The sequence below is a fragment of the Embiotoca jacksoni genome, unplaced genomic scaffold (assembly GCF_022577435.1).
Source record: "Embiotoca jacksoni isolate LCO1_2020_lvr unplaced genomic scaffold, fEmbJac1.0.p SCAF_13, whole genome shotgun sequence".
NCBI classification, from domain to species: Eukaryota; Metazoa; Chordata; class Actinopteri; family Embiotocidae; genus Embiotoca; species Embiotoca jacksoni.
In genome coordinates, this window is record NW_027185263.1 from 9,422,944 (window position 1) to 9,446,835 (window position 23,892).

The 23,892-nt window shown below is 42.1% G+C and overlaps 2 protein-coding genes across 3 annotated transcripts; both read left to right on the forward strand.

Annotated features, from left to right (window-relative positions):
- Positions 1 to 1,950: 1,950 nt before the first annotated feature.
- scaf4a (SR-related CTD-associated factor 4a) lies at positions 1,951 to 14,276 on the forward strand. Its single transcript, XM_069146325.1, has 19 exons — positions 1,951 to 2,116; positions 4,403 to 4,486; positions 4,592 to 4,636; positions 4,773 to 4,934; positions 5,063 to 5,195; positions 5,507 to 5,643; positions 5,776 to 5,961; positions 6,139 to 6,224; positions 6,349 to 6,433; positions 6,751 to 6,927; positions 7,186 to 7,259; positions 7,409 to 7,599; positions 7,843 to 7,943; positions 8,250 to 8,363; positions 8,478 to 8,634; positions 8,803 to 8,930; positions 9,191 to 9,344; positions 9,813 to 9,968; positions 10,261 to 14,276. The coding sequence occupies exons 1-19, from the start codon at positions 2,087 to 2,089 to the stop codon at positions 11,451 to 11,453; spliced, it is 3,393 nt and encodes a 1,130-aa protein (XP_069002426.1). The 5' UTR covers positions 1,951 to 2,086; the 3' UTR covers positions 11,454 to 14,276.
- A 716-nt stretch (positions 14,277 to 14,992) lies between these two features.
- Positions 14,993 to 18,438, forward strand: sod1 (superoxide dismutase 1, soluble). 2 transcript variants are annotated; one of them, XM_069146327.1, is made up of 5 exons: positions 14,993 to 15,115; positions 16,259 to 16,355; positions 16,515 to 16,584; positions 17,727 to 17,844; positions 18,040 to 18,438. In XM_069146327.1, exons 1-5 carry the CDS (start codon positions 15,044 to 15,046, stop codon positions 18,145 to 18,147), a joined length of 465 nt encoding a protein of 154 aa, XP_069002428.1. In that variant the 5' UTR covers positions 14,993 to 15,043; the 3' UTR covers positions 18,148 to 18,438. The 2 variants fall into 2 exon arrangements, with proteins under 2 accessions (XP_069002428.1, XP_069002429.1); XM_069146328.1 differs by lacking the exon at positions 14,993 to 15,115 and adding an exon at positions 15,614 to 15,652.
- Positions 18,439 to 23,892: the final 5,454 nt, after the last annotated feature.

The following is a 23,892-nucleotide window of genomic DNA, read 5'->3' on the forward strand; positions in this document are numbered from 1 at the left end:
AAGTGTCACATCCCTACTGTGTTCTATGAGGCTGTAGTCTGTGGTGTGACTGTATTTGTGCTGTTTTGTTCACTCCTAGAAGGACTGTGATGAATACGTACACATACAGCTTGACTATTGGACCATGCTTTCTAGACACTGAACCAGACACCAAGACACGAAACCAAAAGGGCAAGTACTCCATCTATTGGAGTATTTTTGTACTACAACAATGTGGTGTCTTCCTATGAAAACATCTATTGATGTCCATTGGACTTTAGTAAATAGTATGGTAAATGGTCTGAATTTGACAGTTTACCTCATATTCACCCACTCATATTCACATAGCAACGGTGGCAGAGCTGCCATGCAAGTTGCCTGCCATCGGGGGCAACTTGGAGTTCAGTGTCTTGCCCAAGGACACTTCAGCATGCGGACAGGAGAACTGCCAGCCGTATGATTGCAGGGCCACCCGTTGTTAGTAATATTATGACTTAAAGTCCTTTTGGTTTAACATTAAACTATTAAATAAAATACCTGACCCCATTCTTATAGGTGATCTGTTCGAGGGGGGTTTTATACTGGAAATGTTGCAAATATCCTTTAATCATTAAACTAGGGAAGCATCACACAAAATATATAATAACTTTCATAGTTCTATAATATTTCACTAATAGCCTTTAACTTTGTGACTTGGAATAGTTTGAAGGAAGTTTGAAGGAAGGAACATTGTTCAACACAGAAATGTAAATTAGTTTATATATTCATTAATTCCTATGCTGTAAATATGTCTATTTATGTTTTATATGTCTGTTTATGTCTGTCTGTTTTTTGGGGTTTTTTGGACGCTGAGAGTGAAGCTATAACCGGAGTGAAATTCCTTGTATGTGTCAACATACATGGCCAATAAAGTGATTCTGATTCTGATGCAAGAGAAATTGTAACTTTGCCATATTAATAAAACGGCAAGCAAAATTCCAACCTTTTACTTAGTTTCATGGTTTAATCTGATGCAACGAAGCACTCTGGCATGTACTGGTTGGTAAAAAAGTTTAGTAAAAAATAGGTAAAAAGGGGAAAGATGCTTGTCTTATTGGAACAATGTCTATTTACTTTTAAAACATGCCATTTGAATATAAATATAAAATGCAAGCAAAAATGTGCTTGATGCAACACATTCAGAGGGTTATCAAATTATGACAGACATTTCCCCATATGATCTGGGGAAAAAAAAAAAAATAAATAAAATATCCCCTTTTATAAAAACGTTCTTTTCTATTTTTGACGTTGTTCTTATGACATAAATGTCAATGACATGACATTTACATAACTTATTTTCAATTGTTTTCAGTTTATTATCAATATTTTAAATGCCCCCCTCCCCTACCCCCCTCTCTCTCTCACACACACACACACACACACACACACACACACACACACACAGTCCCACGTGTGCATAGGCTAGTTTGTCACATCACCAGGGACGCTTAGCCTACACAAGCGAAAAGTATTAAAAGCACTAGCAGACTAATATAAATCAGGCAGTTTTGCCTTTTAGATTGATTTTATTCTATCTGTTACAGTTAAATAAGTATTATTTTATTGCGTTAGATGCTGGTGTACGTGAAAATTGGCTCTATCTCGTGGTCGGCCGGGGAATTACACGGGGGTTTCTCGGCGTCTTACCCTGTTTCACCCTCTTACCCCGGTGTAACCCGTGGTTTCCCCTTTTCCATTTGTGCTCTACTGTGTGTACACTGCACTTAAAGACGACTGGGTGAGTGCAACATGCAGAGAATAATCAAAACAAACTTTGGTAGGTGATTTATATCGTGCGTATCTAAAACGGCACTCTTTGGGCACCGTGCGTGCCCTGTCCACGTACTGACAACAATTCCCGCTCCGCAGCGCCACCCAGTGGACACGACCCAGAATGACATCACCGAATCCCATCATGCTTTGCCCGCCGACCCGAAAGCTACCAATGCGAAGCGAGCTGGCGTTAGCTACCGGGAGCGGACATGTTGTACCGACCTCTCCGCGAATAAACACCGCCGCAAGTGGAGAACCGGGATTTTAGGGGAAAAGCTCGGAGCGTCTGGCAATCATGGATGCCGTCAACGCCTTCAACCACGAGGTAAGTCCCCTTCAGGGCTCGCTGAGACCGGCGGTGCTGGTCACGGTGCTGCTGCGCTGAGCAGGTCGGACCCGCGGGCCTGCTCGGCGTGCTAGCTGGACATCCTACAGGGGCTTAAAGGAGAACCGAGTTGGTTTTTTTGTTTTTGTTTTACGTGCTTAACCTGCAGCCAAACTAATGTTACAGTCAAGAAAAGGCGGGATTTTCCTGCCGTCCAGCAGGCTAACAGCGGTTCCCACATCCGCCGTTACGTTAGCTCGTGGGTTAATGGTTGCTGACACTGGTGTTAGCTCCGATGCTACTGGCAACCCCATGAGCAAAACACACAACACAACCCCCCCCCCCCCCTGTCCCGCTGTTACCGTCACACTACGAGCCTACAAACTAAATGTTTTGCTTCGTAATAATGCACAACCAGCGCTTGTTGAGAAGACGTCAAGTGGGGAGGGGGGTGGTGGGGGGGGGGGGGCAAGTTTCCTGCAAAGGTCTGTGAGGCTGTGACCTGTTTATGATGCCCCCGAAAACACATCTGGTACATTTAATACTTGTTTCTGACCGATACAAGTAGAGAAAGTATTTTGTTGTTGTTGTTGTTGTTGTTGCAAATCACGTAGACGCCACTAGTCCACTTATATACACCGTGCTGATAGTAAACACGAGAAGACCAAACGTGCTGTTGGAGGATGACTTTCTCTCAGCATGTTATTTGCCTCAGCTGCTCTCAACGAGGCTGCATCTCGTCTACTCATGTGAGTGAGTGCTGTGCTGTGTGTCACCTCGACTTATTCAGACTGAAGCGTAGGAAATAGAAAGGGACAAAAGGCAAAACGTGAATTTAAAAACTTGTCTTTGAGGGGGAAAGAAATCCCCCCCCTCCCCCTCCCCCCCCAAGATTGTTAAAAATGTTTTGTATTTACAGGTTTTGGCCAGTATCCCGATCCTACATTAAATCAGGATTTCCCCCCTTACCTTTTATAACATCCGCTACAGCCTCACTTTAAGCTTTTTTTGTTTTGTTTATTTGGTGATTTACTTCTTTTATCGCAGGCGGCCGCGTTTTTGAAATTTACAGTGCAATAAAAATGATCCAAAACTACATTGATAGATAACCGCCGACCACACCCCGCCACTGGGACAGCACCTACACCCTCTGGAAACCAGAGAAAACCTTTTATTAAGCCATCGTTTTATTCATTTCATTTCATTGCGAGATCCGTTTGAAGCGCACTCGCATAAACATTACACCGCATGTGTATGTAACTCTTGTTACATTATTGTAATCCTACACCTGCAGTGATACAGTTTTCAATTTCTCTTAACTTAACGCATAATCCATATAAGAAGTCTATTGAGAGCAAAGTAGAAGTGTAAATGGTTCGAATTGTCTCTTGCTTTCTCTCACACATACTGATGTAGTCTACACACATCATGATGATTGCACACTTTACTTTGTCTTATTTACCCCTGTTGGCACAACTTGGTAATTACTGTATGTATTTTAATCTGGGCTCATTTCACATACATTTTTTTTTTTTTTTTTTTAAAGCGCATCTTTTTATGCACTATTTAGGCCACTGTTTTAAAAAAAAGTGCCCCCAAACTTTTGTAAATACTCACATTTTTTAAGTCAATGTGTGCAAAAGTTGCCCCTTAAATTTCCAACACCGATAGCATCTCCCCAGAGACATAAGGTTTGTGCACATCTACAGGGATTATGGCTGTAAAATGAAAATGGTGACGGCACACTTCACTGCCATACCAGCGCTTTCAATCCCAGGCAAGACGGGCAAAAACGATGTCAGTACAAACGACCAATCACAGTCAGATCATCAGAAGAAGCAATCGGTAAAAGATTGGTTGATGAAAGGCTAATAAAACAAAAACTCATCACCATCAATTATTGGTTAAATTTGGATTTGCTTGTAAAAACCACGATATTCGCTGCTTACATTACATTTCATTTAGCTGACGCTTTTATCCAAAGCGACTTACAACACACCGATGGTACACCATTGGGAGCAACTTGGGGTTCAGCGTCTTGCTCAAGGACACTTAGGCATTAGTGTGCAACCCACTCTACCGACTGAGCTACAGCCTCCCCTGCAGTTACAGTTCATAACATCAACTTTTGTTCCACCACTTGTTGCCACGAGACGACATGAGGGTTGTGAGAGCAAAAGCAAAATACGAAGATCAACTCTGAAAGGCCTCTGGCAGTGCCCGGTTTACTTTTTTCCTCCCGTGTCATGACTCTCTATCTCGCCCATCTTTATCTGCCCTGTTTAGTTATTCTCTTTGATGGACTCCAAGCCCCCAATATCCCGGGCAAAGATGATCTCCATCACCAAATCAGCCATCAAAGCTATGAAAGTAAGAATAAGTTTGGCCTTTCTTCATTCAGAGTGTATTCATTTCTGTATATTTTGAGCCATTATCTAGATGCTAACATGCTCACTTGGTTCTCTCCTTCCTCAGCTCTACAAACATGTGGTCCAGATTGTGGAAAAGTTTATCAAAAAGGTGAGCTGAACCTGTCTGAATTCAGTCGTGAACCAGTTTGTCCTCAACAAACGTGAATAAACCCAAATCTATTTTCTTCTTCTTCTTCTTCTTCTTCTTCTTCTTCTTCTTCTTCTTCTCCTCCCTCCTCCTCCAGTGTAAGCCTGAGTATAAGGTAGCCGGCTTGTATGTAGTGGATTCCATTGTTAGGCAGTCCAGACACCAGTTTGGATCAGACAAGGACGTGTTTGGTCCAAGGTTCACCAAAAACATCACAGGAACTTTTGAGAACCTCTGCCTTTGCCCAGTGGAGGACAGGGTAAGCGCACAAAGAACTGGTAAAAATGTATTTGGGATGCACATTATCTCAAATATTGTTCCTGATTTTCCCATTTCTAATGATGAATGTTCTCACCTGAATCCTTGTTTCCTTATTTTCCTTTGTAGAGTAAGATCGTGCGAGTGTTGAACCTGTGGCAGAAGAACGGGGTGTTCAAGATTGAGGTTATTCAGCCTCTCTTGGACATGGCAGCTGGCTCTAGCAGTGGTGCTGCACCCTACGCAGGCACAGACGAGCCAGGTAAGTTAAAGGGAGAATACTGCACAGCCATGATATTGTTTTTTTCAATACATATTAAATTTTGTTAAGATATTGTGTCATTTAACCTCCTCAGCTCAACTTTTTTAAATTTTTTTTTATCCTAACAAAGTGAATAATCCTAGTTTTTAAACAAGTTGTTGGCATTCACCGGTGAGAGTTATTTATAGAGCGATTTGTATGTGTTTTTAATGTATATTTCATGAAACAATGTAATATTGCTGATGCATTAGTGGATGATGCTGACATTTGAAAGGTGCGCACACGTGTTCATGCTGTGTCTTTTCACCCAGGTTCAACTCCACCTCCAGCCAAAGAGCCGGTTACTGTAGTAACGGCAAACTCCACCATGACATCTGCGTCTCAGCTGCACAACTCGGATGCCTTTGCAGCTGTGGCACAGCTCTTCCAGTCCTCACAGGGTCAGCAGGTGGGTTTGCCCTAAAGCAGACTGGCATTAGCTTTGACCTCATTCACTTTCCTGTATTGTGGTCAGTGCTTGCACGTCTCTCAGACCTTCACCACAAACTCTTCTCTCACCCTCTCCGTCGCTGGCGTTTAGCTTCAGCAGATGCTCCAGAACTTTCAGCAGCAGCCAGTGAAGCCTGAGACCAACACCCAGCCTCCTCTCCATGCTATTCAAACACAGGTCCAAAACATCCCCACCGGACTGGGCATGGTGATCCCACAGCCTCCCCCGCCCTCCCAGCCGACCCAAACCCCTCAGCAGAAAGCAGCCTTTGACAAGGTGACGGTGCATTTTTGTATGAACTCTTTGGAATATGGCAGACATCAGGCACTGTTTAAACATTTTATAGCTCAGTGCTTGGAGCATATGACAGTGAACAGACTGTAACATGCTCTGCCATGTTAAAAAAAATGTCCTTATTTGTGTGTTCTTCAATTCATTATTTTTCTTTCTCAGAAATTGTTGGACCGTTTTGACTATGATGATGAACCAGAAGTTGGAGAAGAAATGAAGAAGGATGAAGCCTTCTCGCAGCCCTCCTTGTAAGCCCCTGATTTATTACATACAGTCCAGAATGTCTGGGATGCCAAGAAGTGGGAAGCTGTGATTGATTTTTAGAAATGAAATCAAAGCTGTGATGCTGACAGTGTATTTTTGTTGTCACAGTATGCAGCAGCCTTCAGCCTTCCCACAGCACATGGAGCACTTTAAACCGCAGATGATTAACATGTCGCAAGACCTCTTACAACAGGTAAGAACTCAACTTTTAGTTGTAGAAGAACTCATCTTTCCTTACAAGTGCCGCTATTGGACTCTGATCTTGTTTTTTTTTTTTTAAATTTTATTTATTAATATAATAAAAACTTCTGTAAAATTTGTTTAAAATGCTGTCAAATTGAATTTCCCTTCACAGGCATTGTAGCTTGTGTTGCTATGATCAGGTCACATAATACATATTGCATACGGTATGTCGTGCAGTATTTTTTCTTTCTGTCAAAGGTAAATAGATATGTCTGTTTCTGAGTCCTTTTGTACGTGCAACATATTAATTACAGGTGTCGTTCTCAGGTTCCTCTCCCTCCTAATGGTCAGCTCCAGGTCTGCGGTCTACCGCCCGGACAAAGCTTCCCAGTCTCGATGCCGCCTATGGGCCATGTCCTGTCAGGCCACCCCCTCCCTGGTTCTGCTGTGCCTCCAGGCTTCCCAGGGGTGTTCCCTCCCCACAATGCAGTCCAGCAACAACAGGTAGACTTTACAGTAATAGAAAGGGAATAATAATAAAAAAAACAAAAACTAGTAGAAACATGCAAGTTTTTAGAGAAAATCGAGTAAAGTAAATATAAAAAACACGTGTTATTTTATTTTTGTAATAAAAATGGAATTCTGATGCCAAACATCTCTGATTTATGATCACATAAAATGGCTCGTTATAATCAAAGATGTCATGCTGTTGGTGTAATAGCTTGCAACATATCATAATATGTCTTGTTCATATCCTATCAGGATTTGCCAATGGATATGGACCAGTCATCTACGAGGGATGGAAGACACGGTCGAAGGTCACACTCAGGCTCCAGGTAGGCATCTCGAACTTCCTTCGCCGCACTATAATTTCTTCTTTTCCATTTATTTTGCTGTACGCAGGTCATCTGCTAAGGGTGCCGTTTCTGATAACTTTCATCTGCGTTGCAATGCGTATTTCTTCATTCCCCCCCCCCCCCCTTAGATCTCCAAAGCGGAGGAGGTCACGGTCGAATTCCCGTACACGACGATCCAGGCACAGGCGATCGCGCTCCCGCTCCAGAGACCGGCGTCACCACTCTCCTCGCTCTCGCTCGCAGGAGCGCAGGGAGAGAGAGAAAGAGAGGGAACGGCGGCAGAAAGGCCTCCCGCCACCCAAGAACGAGACACTAAGCAGTGAGTCAAAATCTATTTATGGTTACTTTTATTTAAGCATATAGACTTGAAAGATTGAAATGATCGGTCAGGTGTACACAATATGTTTTTTTTTTTTTTTTCCCCCCAGTAGTTTCATAAGATTATTGTCTTTCAATGACATCACATAGTTTTTCAAATAAGTTTTCCACCCTTTAAATTTGATGTATATGTTGAAATATTTTTTTAATTTCTAAGTTCTTGGTCGTGTTATTTTTTTTTTAGTTTGCAGTACAACTCTGTGGGTGGGCCAGTTGGACAAGAGAACACAACAGCAGGATGTCGCCTGTTTACTGGAGGAGTTTGGGCAGATAGACTCCATCAATGTAAGTGAACTTGCATTGATCAGCTCCATTGATCCAACTATGACCTCATCCTGTAACAAATTTGTCATCCAAAGATTTTCTGTGTCTTTCAGTCACTATTTTACATGTATATTATTGCATAGGCAAGTTCACAGGCTTTGTTTTTTGGTATGTTGTTTGTTAGTAAAATACTGATTATAAATATTAACTTTTGAGACCAAACTTTTTCAAATCACTCATATTAACTGCAGAATTGATTGAATAGAAATTACAACCCTTTTATTTATTATTTCCTCACTTGTCTGTTTGTCCTCCTCTCTTGTTCAGATGATCCCTCCACGTGGCTGCGCGTATATAGTTATGATACATCGGCAAGATGCCTTCAGGGCTCTACAGAAGCTCAGTAGGGGATCGTCCAAAGTCAACCAGAAAGCCATCAAGGTGAGGGAGCAACTCCGATTGCTGCTCAGTAATGCACTAAACAAAATGCTATCAAACAAAAGGCAAAACTAATAATGTTATGATTAAATGAAGAGATTTTTTTTTTCTTGCCAGATTGCTTGGGCTTTGAACAAGGGCATAAAGGCTGAGTTTAAACAGTACTGGGATGTGGAGCTAGGTGTCACCTATGTACCTTGGTCTAAAATCAGAGAGGACCAGTTGGAGGAGCTGAAAGAAGGAGGAGTATTGGATGTCGACACCTTATCACCAGGTAACAAATACAAAAATATACTTGCGTGACGTCCAGTCAGTCACACACAGAGCAATATTTTCTTGCACTTTATATGTCTTTATAACCAGTCTCACAAACCAAATGTTGAATTTAGATACCCTGCCTCCACTTTATTATCTTGAAATAAGCTTTTATTGTCCTTTCCAGAGTGGAGTGGAATGAGGAAGACTCTTGATCACTCAGATGAACTCACCCACAACGGCCGTTCGGAGCAACAGCAGCTTGAGGAGACACAAGTCTTACCTGTAGTACCTGCAGCTGCTCCTCCTGCACTGGTAAACCACAGCTCAGCACAGATGTTACCTGTATTTTAATCTCTTAAAATGAGATACGTGTTGATTTATTACCGTTATGAAAGAAAATGTAGATAAATGAAATTCTGAAACTTGTTTGAATGAATAAATGCCTGACTGAATACTGTCTTTTAATGCAAATCATGACAAGCTGGCGTGCCACCTGATTGATAGAGATATTGAAAAAAAAAAAAAAAAGTTCTCTTATAACATCTACAATACATTTGTATGAATCTCCTCAGGTTCCTCCAATGCCGCAGCCATTGGTTGGTGTTGGTTCTCTCCAGCCGCCCGTCTTTCCCGGCCCCATAGGCATGCCTCCGCCTTCCTTCCCTCCAGGTGTCCCCCCTCCTCCTTTCATCAGACCTGGCTTCAATCCCATGCAGATGCCTCCAGGTAGCAATTCCTAGAGCTGTCACCTGGCTTTCATTCAGTCTCTCTCTTACACGGTATCTCATGTTGATTTATGTTTTTCTCAGTATTACACACAGATATTTTTGATGGATTTCACACCTGCAGTTCAGATCATTTGGTCAAAATTATACACTGGTGATGATTGTAGGTTTTGTAGGTGTAAAGATGAAGCTGCGTGATTTTTTTCGTTCATTGGGTGATTATGCTGGCACTCTACCAACAACAGGCCTTTTGTGTCCGTGAATTGAGGTGAATTGACATCAATGAGCGTCTCTTCTGATCAGCTGACTCTTTTCAACCCAAGGTTTGTATTGGTCTTGTCGATAGCACCGCTGATAGCTTGAGGCCATACAATCTGAACCCAACAAACACAAAAGGACCTACATGTTTTTTTTTTTTAACAAATTGTTGTGAAACACCGCTAACACATTTCACCCCCTCCTCTCCCAGGTTTTCCTCCTCCAGGTGCTATGCCACTTGGTCCCCCACCTCCTTCCAAAGGTGGAGTTGAGGACCCCCCTCTGGACCCAGCAGGTCTGGGCAACAGGAAAAGTGACGAGGTCCTTGAGGGTCCCAACATCTTTAACAACCAGATGGGAGTTATGGGTCAGTCTGTTTTACTCTACTGACTTTTCACCAGTCAGGGATTTGTTTCTCATTCTGCCAACCCACTGTAAAAACAGTTAGTGGAGTTTGGCTATTAAAACTGGAGCCACCAAGGCCACCAATAAATCTTTAGAGGTTCTGGGTAAAATGTTAAATAGATATAGTAGAGTACTGAACAGTGACTGCAGTTGATAGTAGAAATTTAAATGATGATTTTATGTTGATGTTTTTTTTTTTTGTTATAAAAATTGAGGTAAAATTAAAGATGTATTTTGTATCGTTTCTCCATCAGGTAACCAGGTAGGTGTACCTCCACGTGGGCCTCCACTTGCCCTTCCAGGTGGTCCTCCAGGCGCTCTTCCAGGTGGGCATCCTGGAAACATCCAGCCCCCCTCTGGTGGTCTGCTGGGGGCACGTCCTGGTATAATCCCACTCCAGCGCCCTCCGGTTCCCCCGCTACCACACCTGCAGCGCTTCCCTCCACCTCATGGGCCAAGGCCACCTCACCCCAGCATGCCCCCTTTGCCCCCACAGATGATACCCAGGGGGCCACACCCACAAATGCTACACCATGAGCCCCCTAAAGGAGGTTTTGGGATGCCCCCACCACCCAATATGAGGGCTCCTTTCCCTCATGGGCATGGTCCTCTCCCTCAAGGTCCCCCTCCTCAAGGTCCTCCTCCTCCTCCTCCTCCTTTCATAAGACCAGGGGTTCCTCGTGGGCTGGAGGGGCCAGAAGAAATGGAAGGCAGACCATTCAGGGGAGACAGGCCTGGCTTCAGGGACAGAGAGCTAGAGAGGGACAGAGACTGGGATCGAGACAGGGATAGAGAGAGGGACCGAGGTTTTGGAGGTGGAAGGCGTCCATTTGGCGATGGAGGGAGGGTAGGGGCCGGCGATAAAATGGATGGTAGGGACAGGCTCGGAGGCTGGCAGGAAGATGGAGGCGATCACCGCGGGGTTGGATGGGAGAGAGACAGAGATCGCGACCGAGACCGCGATCGGGACAGAGACAGAGATAGACGGGACTGGAGGGAGAGGCGAAGCAGCCTCGATAGCGACCGGGATCGAGGGAGGGGTGACGACGGGGACAGGGAGCGAGGGAGGGGGGAAGGAGGCGAGAGAGGAAGGGGAGAAGGAGGGAGTCGAGAAAGAGGCAGGGGAGCTGAAGGAAAAGTGGACAGGCCGAGGCGAGAACGGCGGGAGAGGACCACACGGTGGGACAGGGATGATCGATTGGCTGAACTGGAAAGCATGGACAGATTTCGGACCTCTAACAGCACAGAGCCACCTCGTGTGACTCCTGTGGTTGCTAAGGAAATCAGTAAAGAGCTGGGTGTGGATGCTTCTCAAGAGAAGGCAGAATCGGAACTTTTAGCTCCGCCCCCAGAGGTAACTAGTGCTGCAGGAGATCTGGTGTCCTCTGAGCCCTTACCTTCAGCTCAAAGTGAGCCCACAGAAGCAAAACAGGAAGCAGCATCATAGACTGGGCCTTCAGCCAGACACTGCTGCGAACCACTGAAAGATTAAAAAAAAAAAAAGAAAAGAGGCTGTTTCCACCATGATAGTCAGTTTCAGCTCTTGGCAGAGAAATCCTTACTAGTCACAGTTTGTCAGTCACTAATTGACCGTTTCTGGGCCGCAGCGCATGTCTTGAAAACAAACAGGACTCCCACACATGTTGTCAAACACATGAAAATGGATGTTTTCAGGCTTCATAGGTTATGATACAATTTGGTCTTAAGTCTGTGTCTCAAAATACATTACAATAAGTTTGAAAAAAATGGCTGTAGTTAAAAATTGGCTGTTAACTGAAATTTGTTTTGCTGCCTGGAAGTTGTAAGAATGAACAGAGTGTTTGCATGTTAACTTAGCTCTGTCCAGTTTATTTGTTTTGGCTCTAGTTGGTTTGGAGACAGAAGAAAAATCATTTCTATGACACAGACTTATTTTTACTTCACCCTCATGTATGGGATAGCAGGAACTTCTCATTGATGTAAATTTATTCTTTTAGAAAAGTGTTTTTAAATTTGCCAAAATGTCATGTCAAACACTGAATATCGTCTCAAGTAACTCTGTAGGAATGGAGGTGCTGTTATTTTTTCTTAATCATCTTGTGTTTTGTATCGACTCCTCATTGAAATGTCACAACTCTGAGGGCACAGTTTTGAAAAGGACTGTGGTGGCCTTAAAATCAAATCAAGTTCCTTGCAGGCATTTGAATAAAAAAGGTCTTGTGATAAAAAAAAAAAACAACAACATTTAAAACTAGTATAAATGGGGGACTTCATGGATATTGGTAAATTATACCAAAAAAAAAAATCCGGCCTGGTACTTTGCTCACACAGATTGTTGAGCTCTCCTTTTGATTACGTCCTTACTTTTCACCCTTTAAACCACATCAGGCAGAACGAAGACGAGCATTGTCTCCATACTCGGTGCTATAACTGAAGACGTCCACCTTTACAGTCCAATACTCAGTGTCCCTAAAAAAATGCACTCCTAATACATGGTTTTATTTAAGTTTCAAAAAAAGAACATTTTCCACTTGTGCTGTGACTTCTAAAACAACATAGGAGTCCTCACAATCTGTGTTTATTCTTACAAAATCTCTGAATCTAACTAATGTTCTACTGATGACAGCAATTGAACACACAAAAGTAACTAATTCTAATATTTTCACAAAATCAGGAATGCTTCACATTCTATGATCATGTCGCAAAGTGGTGATCAAAATCTTTAAATTCTTGTGTGCATCAACTGATATTGTTTGGTTACAGAAATATCAGCTAACACAAACAATTGTTTAGGGTCAAACCAAGAACTCGTAGCTGTGTTTCTGGACTTCACTTCTTAGAGATCCAAACAGTGTCACCTGTGTGACATCAGTTATTTGAGAGCTGTTGCGATAGCTCCGCCCACCCTCTCTGACTGAACAACCACTACATCACCAGCTCTGCAAGACTCGTGATTTGTTTTCCCGAGAATGTCAGCACAGACACCCAGCTTAGTCAGCTCGTAATACTGCAAATGCAAGGGCTTTCATCAGTGGGCCGCAGGCTCACTCACCATTGTGTTAACACACTCAGCCATTGATAGTGACTCAACGGATTTTTGTTTAAATGAAAATCTTCAAGATCATAACTTTGACATTGACTTATGGGCCAAGAAACATTTCAGATTACAAAAAACATGCAAACAGTTCAGAATGAAAAGCAAAAAGGTGAAAAAGTTGTCTTGAGTCCATCAAACTTGGAATATCCAGGAAGAAATTTGATGTTATGTAATTGGGTTTTGATGGAGTGATCTAAATGTGAAAAACAAAATAAAATAATGATCTGTTTAAGAGATACTTCTACCCTAATGAGAAACAGCTGTTCAAAAAGCAAAATATGTTTCTGTGATAAAGTTTATTTTTTATCTTGGATTCTGTTTCAATATATCGGCTGTCAGTTTTTTTTTATTTTTGTTTTTTTTAAACTAACACCTTTCGTCATAAATGTCATACTAAAGTAAAATTTCAATGGAAATTTGAGGATGCTTAAGGATTGTTTTTGCGGTCTGAATTTTCACACCCTTGCCTAAATGTGTATGATGGGTTTTTTTTTTCCAATGAAATAAAGTAGAAGTTTTAGTAGATTTAACAGGAAAATCAAACACAAGTGCAAACATCAAGTTTGTAAGCATATTTGATTAGCTTTCTGTTCGTGGTGGTCTTTTCCCTGTGTATGGAAGGAAGTTGGGGAAATCTCTTGGATCAGACAAATGACAAATATGTTTGGCGTTTTCCATTAATTTTGTACGTCAGTCGAACTCGGATATAAATTTGTTTTGGCCACATGCGAATACAAATGTAACTGTAGCTGATGTCCCTTTTTCTTTTCTTTTTTTTTTAATCCTATCAATCTTGGCATCTGTTTCACTGAAGACACGTTGTATTTGTTAAACTCTGAAGCCCAGATTCACTGAGTGCAACTCATGCCAAGAATAATTTCCCTCTGGGCCAGCGAGAGTAAAACTAAAGTGATGAAGAGTATTGCTTAGGACACTGCTGTAAATATGCTTGTATCACTGACAATTCTAAAGGTGTCATGGTAATTGATGTTAATAATCTGTGATTTGTTTTTTGAGAGAAACAAATTGACTTGGAAGGAACGACAGAGGCCCTTTGCTTTAACGTTTTTAACTCCTAGTGGTTTGAAAATTGGAAAGATGTTTGTTTGTTAAAAAATACACAAGACATGGATAATAAATCTTCAATATTTCAGCCATAGGAAATTGTTTTTAATAAACTATTTTTGTACCAAAGTCTTTTTCTTGTTCAAATTATATTCCGTGATAAAACCCACGCATAACTAAAGGTGGGTGAAACAAGGAAGATTGTTTTAGTGTGTAAGTTTTGACCTCAACAACAGGAAGCTAATGGGATAGCTGGTTTTGCATCCAATACAACCTTAAATGAGCTTTGTATTTAGCCTGACCTGATCAGCATATCGTTTAGTCCTGCTCTTTGTGCCTGCTGACTGGATTTATAGTAAAATAAGTTAAGACCTATTTTTAGCTCTGCCCCTCAGCTTGTTAACTAATTTGCAAAATGTGTGAATATGGGGTAAATCATGGGTTGTGCTTCTGACATTATGATTTAAAAAAAAACATTTTCCTTCACCTTTGCACATGGGGCATTACCTATTTCTTCAGGCAACGAAGCTCGACATTACAGAAATGGTTACGCAAACAGATACATATCGATAGATCGTGATGGCATAAAAAGTGGCAGCATTACATTTTGTAATATTTTTAAACTATATTGCAATTCCGTTTTACAAATCAGTATTTTGCAGTTGGAAATATTTTTGGACATTGTTTGACAATGTGGTTGAAGACTTGCACCTGCTTTGGCAGGCTGCTGCGCAACGTCATGGCCAGTGACCAATCAAAATCTGTTTCTGGATTGCGTTGGACTCTGATTGGCTGTCTTTGAACTCGGCACGCCCACGTGACGTAGAGACGCTTGGTTGACGCTTGCCGGAGCACGCGACGATAACTTGAGCGTCCTGCGAGAAACTGCTGCGAAGATGGTGCTGAAAGCTGTGTGCGTGTTGAAAGGAGCCGGGGAGACCAGCGGGACGGTTTATTTCGAGCAGGGGGTAAGTAAGACGCGCTGCTTCGTTTTCTGAGAGAGAACTATTTAGTGAGTCGTTTTTAAAGACTGATACTCCATCCGCATCGTCTTGGGAGCCGCAGCGCTCGAAATGCTAAGCTAGCTAACTTCTCGGTCGGTTTTCAGAGAGTGACGTAAGCGAGCCAGAGAGGTAGATGTTGATGAATGACGAGGGCTTTCAGACATAAATAAACATAAACATAAACAGTTCGGCAAAACCCGCGAAAATTCGCGCGTGGCCGTCTTGACAGACGTGCACACTTTATTCACTGCATTCACGTGAAGCTGAACGTGCAGTAATGAGCTGCAACACGTCGTATTCAAAGTAAAAGGTTGACCCGCGGAGTTCATTAGTCCGGGTGATATAACGACCGGAGTCAGCGGCTCGTCAGAAAATCGTCACCATTTGAACATCCGCAGCCCGAGACTCGGTAACGCGTCACGGTGTTGAAAGGATGCGCCTGTTGCACTAAGTCCGACGTCACAATTGTCAAGTCTGATGTTTTGCAGAACCAACGAGTCGGTGAGCTTAAAAAAACAACAACCGGTCGGTCCGCTTTTAATGGCGGTGGTTAAAAACTTGAGCAATCGCTAAGTCCTCTGTGTTGCGTTTATGCTGAGTCACCGCCCTCCCTCCGTTTCGTATTTGGCCTTGTTGATGAGGGCAACCGTGTGTCAACAAGGGCGAGTCCATCCAAAGACGGCCAAAGGGGTTTGACTTGACTAGTCGAGGTTCCTACCACACGACCAAATAAATCATGAAGCTCTGGCCATTATTGTGGGAAATACATATTCGTACGGTTCTGTTGCATATCTTGTACAAAAAAAATATAATGTCTGTTAGTAAAGTCATTTTGGTTTTTATGGTTATTTGAGAATGTTCATTCCCTTTTTTAGATTTATGTATAGTTGCAAAAACTCCTTTTCATTGTCCTTTTTTTTTAAAATTTGTATGTGGGTTACAGCTCTAGGATTTACATTTCTAAATAGTGGTCTGTCTCACATGGTGCATGCAATTGGATGTGAAGGTTTCTTGTTGTAGCTTCCAGTCCTTCTGGCCACCTGGCTTCGACAGCTCTTTCTTTGTCTCCGTGTTCTCCTGATAAATTGTGTTGTCCCGATCTGCCAGGGTGAATCAGACCCTGTGAAGTTGACGGGAGAAATCAAGGGCCTGGCGCCTGGTGGGCATGGTTTCCATGTCCATGCTTTTGGAGATAACACAAATGGTGAGCATCTGTCAATACTTAGTGTGTGTGTGTGTGTGTGTGTGTGTGTGTGAATCCATCAGGTTTCAGCAGACCGTTACTGCTTTGCCTGTGTTAGCTGACCTACTCTCAAATATTTTACTTTTAAAGATGTATATACATATATTTTTTCTTTTCCAGGATGCATCAGTGCCGGTCCTCACTTCAATCCGCACGACAAGAAACACGCCGGTCCTACTGATGAAGAACGGTGAGTCCAATCTGGAGGCAGAGTAGTAGTCAAAGGATGTGAATATACTCCCCGGCAGATGTGTAGTTGTTCTGCTTATTAATTTATGGAGTCAGCTTGGAGGACACATTCAACACAGTAGATCAGTGTCTTCAGGATGATGTGTTCCTGAACTCTGGGCGGTCTCCCAGAAAATCTCCCCAAAATTTATTTTTTTAAAGATGAATTGTAGAGATGTGGAAAACAAAAGACTTCTTCACAGCTGCTCTCCATTAGGACTTGTCTGTGCAGCCACTATGTACAACAAATTGGAGGTACTCAAATATCTGTACAGAGTCCAAGCATAAACCCTTTTTATGACGACATTACATCACGCGGACCTAAGGTAACCGCTGCGTACTTGCAGAAAGTAAATCGGCTTAAATGAAACTTATTATATTGTTCAACAAATCATTGTTTGTGGCAATGCCCATTATAGCAGTTACTGCAAATGGCTGCAGAAACAGTGGTTTGTTTGAATAGAGAAGTCATATTTACTCTGGTTTAGCAACAACTTGGAGTTTGTTTGCTCAGTTTTGCATACAGTCTGTTTGATATGTTGGCTGACATTTGTTTTTAAGAAACAGATGGTTTGACCTTTGATTTGGTTTCTTTGAGTGCTTGTATGTGGTGCACTAATTTTTACTCTTTTACTGGAGGTAAATTATTGTCTGCTTGAGGTAAGACTGACCTTAATAAATACTGTCACTGGAAAATATATGACTGCACAAAGAATATCAACCATACGCTGTTTGTAGGTAGTATGACTGATTTTTTTTTTTTTTTTTTCATTTTTCATTATGCTTATTGTGACTGTTTATAAATCACAGACAAAGTTCAGATTCAATTTTAGTGGACGTGACACGGAGGATATGATCAGCTCTCAAGTGGGAGAGTTGTCTATTCATTACAAACTTTTAATATCTAAATGTTTGTAGTTAATTTTCTGGTCTAATACTTCAGTCAAAGGTGAGATCTTTTATATTGGTTGATGTTGCAGTATCAGTAGTGCCCCCTTTGCGTAACATAACATTGGAGGAACAAATCCCAAGTATTTTTGTTCGCCGTAAAGCTGGGTTAAACGCAAGAATGTTTTTTGTTGTCGTTTTTTTAAATGTTAACAGACACATTGGAGATCTGGGGAATGTGACTGCAGGAGCAGATAATGTTGCCAAGATTGACATCACTGACAAGATGCTCACCCTCACAGGGCCCTTCTCCATCATTGGCAGAACAATGGTGGTAAGTCATGTCTTTTTTTTTTTTTTTTGTGTAAAAGTAGTTTGTAAAACCTGGCAGGTCCGGTTTTAGCCCTCAAGTTATCTTGACTTTAAGACGAAGGCCCTAGGTGGTGTGTGTGTGTGTGTGTGTGAGTGAGTGACTGACTGACTGGAAACTGCTGTGGATGATAACCCTTTTATTTGTCCTGTATATTAGATCCATGAGAAGGCCGATGACCTGGGAAAAGGAGGAAATGAAGAGAGCCTGAAGACCGGTAATGCCGGTGGACGTCTGGCCTGTGGAGTCATTGGCATTGCTCAGTAAACTGTCTGCTAGAACACGAAGCGCTGAAAACAGCTTTTCCCCACAGCACTTAATATGACCAATAAAGCTACTTGATGTGACCGTTTATCCTTTTCAATGCTGTGACGCTTTGCGTCAACTCGTCAGGAGAGTAATGAGCTGTGCTTTGCTCTGTCCTTTCTTGATGACAATTGTATTTTTGGGTTTATATGTCTGTAGATTAGATGAGTCCCAAAAAATTGGCAACGAACGCACAAGTAATGAACAGATGTATACCATTTACAAAGTTAAAAAATAAATAATGAATCTGAATCGTGTTATCATAACATTTTGTGTGTGTGTGTGTATGTGTGTGTGTTTGGTGGACAAACAAAAACAGACTTTTCTTGCAGTGGACATTTTGTTAAACAGGAGTAACTAATAACTTGGTAGCTGCATACCATGTTAGAAGTGCTCGTTATGGCTGCTTAACGGTATGACCTGATGACATTGAGCGTACCCGTCTTTTTCTACAAATGGTGACACCTATTTACACAGGTCAAATTTTGTGGCGTACTTTGTAATCCAATGTTGCCCACATTGTAATCCAACTACGGCTCGACTACAAAGTGGAGAATGACTGAGGGGCAGCAAAAGTCCCGGATTCACTTTGTCTTAGTTGCTTTCATTAATTTGATTACTTCCAACGTTGTTAACCGTCATCACTACAGTACAAGTGGGTCCTACATCATCTGGCCCTGTGTCCACATCCAATACCAATGGTTTGGTTCCATGTTGTATTTTGGGATTATCTGTTTTCTCCTTTAAAACACTTAAGCTCTCTTGACTGGCAGCAATGTCACCACAGAGCTCCCCCCTCTCAACTGCTCACATTGTTTAATTTAGGTTAAGTTAGGTTAGGTAGTTACTTTATTAATCCCCGAGGGGACATTTTTTTAATCTTTAATCTTTTTAAGCTTTAAAAAGCTGTTAAAGGCCCACAGGGAGCAGAATTCAGCATTTGACTACAAAAGCAAATTTAAGGCAGAAGTTGCCAACAATGAATAAAATGTATCGGGAAAAACTACCCTTTGTCCTTTCCTGCCCCTGAAGATGCCTCAGAACTCTCCAGCTTTAACTTCTGAACAGCTGTAAGGGAGCCGACCGACCGCAGCCAGGTAGGGAACCCGCATCCGGTGAACTAAACGCTACCTGATGAGGGGCTGCAGAGATCTAGCAGTATTACATTTCTTTATTTGCTCGGATGCAAATCGACTAATGCAGCCAGGGCTTACAACAACGCACCTGTCAATATTTGGGAGAACGGTCACCTGTCCGGGACATGGTTGCAAGTGGCGACATCAAACCAAAACAGGAGGACAAATTGTTATTTGACCTATTTATGTTAAGTTAATTCTTTAGACGTTGGCTTGTTCTGATTATCACGTGTGTAGAGTTCGGAAGTTGTGACCTGCGCGGTCAACATGCTTCTTTGGTTGCTCTTCATGGGGAGTGAAGAGCTCCATGGTGTTGGCTCGCTGGTCAATGGTCCCGCATGTGGACTTTTGAGTAACAGAAAGTAAGTTACTTCCCGTGCTTAGTAAAGTAATCCAGTTACTTTTTTTTCAGGTGTAATAAGCATAGACTGTATAAAAGGGTAATAAGTTATTAGTAATGTGACTTGGTCTGTTGGTAATGTTGGACTCGGGCTCCTGCTAGTACAAAGCCAATATGTGTCAGCCCCCAGTCCTGCGTGTTATTTAATGAGGCAATAGGAGAAGATGTCAGGCTTCAAGATATTTATTTAACAGCCGCAGAATAATCAGTGTTACAGAGCTCTGGGTCCAGACTATGTTTCCCTGACCGCAACAGAGTATGTGTCAGTTCACGAAGTCTGACCTCCTGACTTTCCCTCACCCAGTCTCCTTATAGTCCAGACACCAAAAAGTCATGTGTATTGATGTATCCTTTGTTGGTTGGTGGAGGTGGTGGTTATCTTCCTTCACACCCTGGAGTCCTCCAGACAGCCGTCTGTTCATGTTTATGCCTCAAAGAACAACAGTATGTGACCCCACAGGTTGCCGACCCCCTCCTGTGACCTTTTGGTTTGGCACAGTACTTTCACTCTCATTCACAAACACAGCCTTTTGTCTACACCTTCATTCACAAACACAGCCTTTCCTCTACACCTTCATTCACAAACACAGCCTTTCGTCTACCCCTTAGGATTAATAGTTGATAATACGACCTATATATAATTAATATGATATGGCATACATATATGTTGTATTATTGTAAACATAACCTAGCACAGAATCGCACAGTAAGCACTTGGAAGGAATTGCGCAAATGTAAAATACAGTGGCAGAGACATTGGAGAGAATCTGGAGTTCCCAATTGGACCAAAGAAAGAAATATAACAAAGCTGTGATATCATGTATTTTGAGAATTCCTGAATGTGCCACACAATTAAGGGCTACAATTTGGGGTTAGGGTTTAGTTTAATGTAAAAAATGTTCACACCGTTATAAAATATTGCAGGTATCTGGGATGATATGTGGTCACCAGTGGTCTTTTGAACAAGATATTCTCTGCCGTCCCCCAGACAGACATGCAAGGTTACAGGTAAGAAAAATAACTGTTTAAAATGTTTTTTTCTGTTAAGATCTCAAAGTCCCCCAAAACTGGTTTGATACCTGGGGAAACAGGACATTTTGACCTGATGTTAATATTAGATGTTCCACCAGAGCACAATATAATTAGAAGACTAACAATTATTACAAAAAGTAACTTTAAAAAGTCATTTTAAGATGGTACTGAATCTATAAGCGCTGTATGTACAGACAGGGCATACCTCACTTCTAGCTGCAACGTGCATCACATCCTATCTTCCTCTAGAGGGCATTCCTACTCTTATAAACTCAAACTGTTACACGCACTGGTCTGATACTCCATCACAGATGGATCAGATCACATTTTGTCCTCCTCATCAAGATTAAAAAACACTCTCATGGGGATTTGTATATCTTTACATTGTAGAAGTGTGGGCGTGCATACCAGTGGCTGGGAATGTCCACAAGTTAATGGGTTTACCGTTGGTTCCCCTTCATCATAGGACACACAGACCTTGTTGTGTGCAGCACTGGCAAAGACACTTAATTTAACCTGTATAAATATCAATAACAGCTTGTTATTGGATATTTTGAGTTGAAATGTTAGTCCTGATGTGTTTTTCATCCATCCATCCACTAAACTGAACAGCTGCGCCCCGCTGGACAACTCGCACACACAGTAACAAATATGGCCGCACACGAACAATATACACATCTCATCCCACAGGTAGCCAGTGCATGGCTGCTTAAATTGCACACACTAAAAGCCTTTTCCTTTTCATGGGAATGTAAGATGCTCCCATGTGAAGTGACACGACTGTGCTCTTCTCCCGGGGAAATGAGAGATTGGAGGCCCTTCAGTGGAGTTAATACCCCAGTGAGCAATCCAGACGCAAGCTGCAGAGTGGATGTAGTTGAAATTCATACAAAAAAAAATGTTTAGCTCTGAGTATGTGCAGCCAAATAATCATGTATGTACAAGGCATGTGGAAATCTCTCGATGTGTGGCAACAACATTTCAGTTTCTCGGCTTTCTACTCAGTCGTACACTGTGTACTGCTTGTAAATTACAGCTTTGAAGACAATGATGAATAAAAGGATTGAAAATTCCTGGTACATTTTATATTACTAATACAATTTAAAATTTAAATCAGATGTTTTCAGAATCAGCTGTGGTTTTAATCTTCTCATCAATGTTATTAGTGGTGGAAAAACATTGGTTTAAACCTTGCAATGAGCCTTTGACATCGTTTTTAAAAAAGGAAAGTGAATCCTTTTACAGTAGAGCACATGCACTATCTTCTCGGAGATAGCACAATGTGTTGGCCACATAATGCACCTTATGTGTATGTTTTTTGTACTGTGCTTGGGTACCTGTAGCGATGCTGTTTCGGGCCAAGAACTCAAAGACAGCCCAAAATTGCAAGTTGAAATAGCTGTATTAGTGTAGACAGATGCAGCCAGCGGAGCAGAAAGACAGACTGCCTGTAAAAGCTGGTATAAATAGCCTGGGAGTGTAGGTGATGAATAATAGAGACTACCAATGCAGCTGACAGTGAGGTAGAGGGGCCATGACAGCAGGAGAGTTCAACAAAGCTGAGTGTAAAAGCAGAGAGGATAATAGAAAATGGACAGACTAAAATAAGAAAGACAATGGGAACTGTTTGGACAGCTGTTGATTGAAGATCATATTGGAAGTCATATTTCAGTGTGATATTGGCCTTTTAGTAATAATCATCAGCATATCCCTATTTTCTGTCTCGGATATGATGTACACTGATCACCCACAAAACCGTGATAGGTGAAGGGGATAATATTCTGCTGGCCCGTGTGGTCTGATCCCTCATTTCTGACGAAAAACCCCTAATGCTGGCTATGATAGAAAGGTGTCAGAGCACACAGTACGTATCAGGATGCGATGCTCCAGACTGGTCAGAGTGCCCATGTTGGCTCCTGTTCACTGTCCAAAGCGCCTACAAAAGGCACTTGAGTGGCATGACTTGACCATGTGGCAATGGTAGAAAGCTGCCTGGTCTGATGCATCACGTTTTCTTTAACCTCACGGGGATGGACGGGTTAGTTTATGTCGGTTATCTGGCGAAGAGATGGCAGCAGGATGCACAATGTAAATTAGGAAAGCTGAAGGAGGCAGGGTGGTGCTCTGGGCAATGTCTGCAGGGAAAGCTTAGGTCCTGCGTGGGATTTATGTGGATGCTACTTTGAAATGTACCACCTACTTAAAAATTGCTGCAGACTAGCACACCCCTTCATGGTAAAGGTACTCCCTGATGGCAGTGGCCTCCTTCAGCAGAAAAATGCAACTTGCCACACTGGAAAAATTGTCAATGAATGATTGCAAAGAGTTTTAAGTGTTGACTCGACTTCTCCAGGTCTCAGTCCAATGGAACATCTGTGGGACGTGCTTGAAAAACAAGTCCAATACATGGAGGCACTTTATAGGACTTCAAAGATCTATTGGTTAGTCTTGGTGTCTGATACCACAGGACACCTTCAGAGGTCTTATGGAGTCTAGGGCTCCAAGGATCAGATCTGTTTTGGCGGGACGAGGGGGACAGACCCAATATAATAAAAGGGCTTTTAATGTTGTGGCTGATCTGTCTGTATGATGGATTTGATTGGATTAGACTTTTAATTTAAACGTGCAAGTTTAAAATTTTCTATTAAACATATCTAAGTGATGTTTCATAGGACTTCCAACAGAGCACTCACGTTAACGTCAAACATGCAACCCAAGTGGTAACGTCTGCCTTTACAGCATACTGTAGGTCTTTAATGGCAGTGAAATCCAAGAATGCAAAACAGACAAACTATACTTACTATACTTACTTGTAGCTCGGAGCATGACTGTCCCTGCATGTCTACAGCAAGCTTACAGGTGAAAGGCAATGCTCAAAGTGTATTCTTCCTTCAGTAGCCACTGCTTCAGGGTTTTGTAAGGCACAATGTTCTTCCCAAAAAATACCGGTCTTACTGGATTCAGTTCTTTTGTTGCCTATTTAGTTGCTGTGAATGCATGTGGGTGGGTGTGCATCATATTAAGAGTGGGAGAATAACTGATACCCCACACCCACATTGATACAGTCACACTAGGGTGGTGGTTAAGGCTGTCCCTCTAGTGTTCACAGATAGATGACTCAGAGCTGCAGGTTCTTCT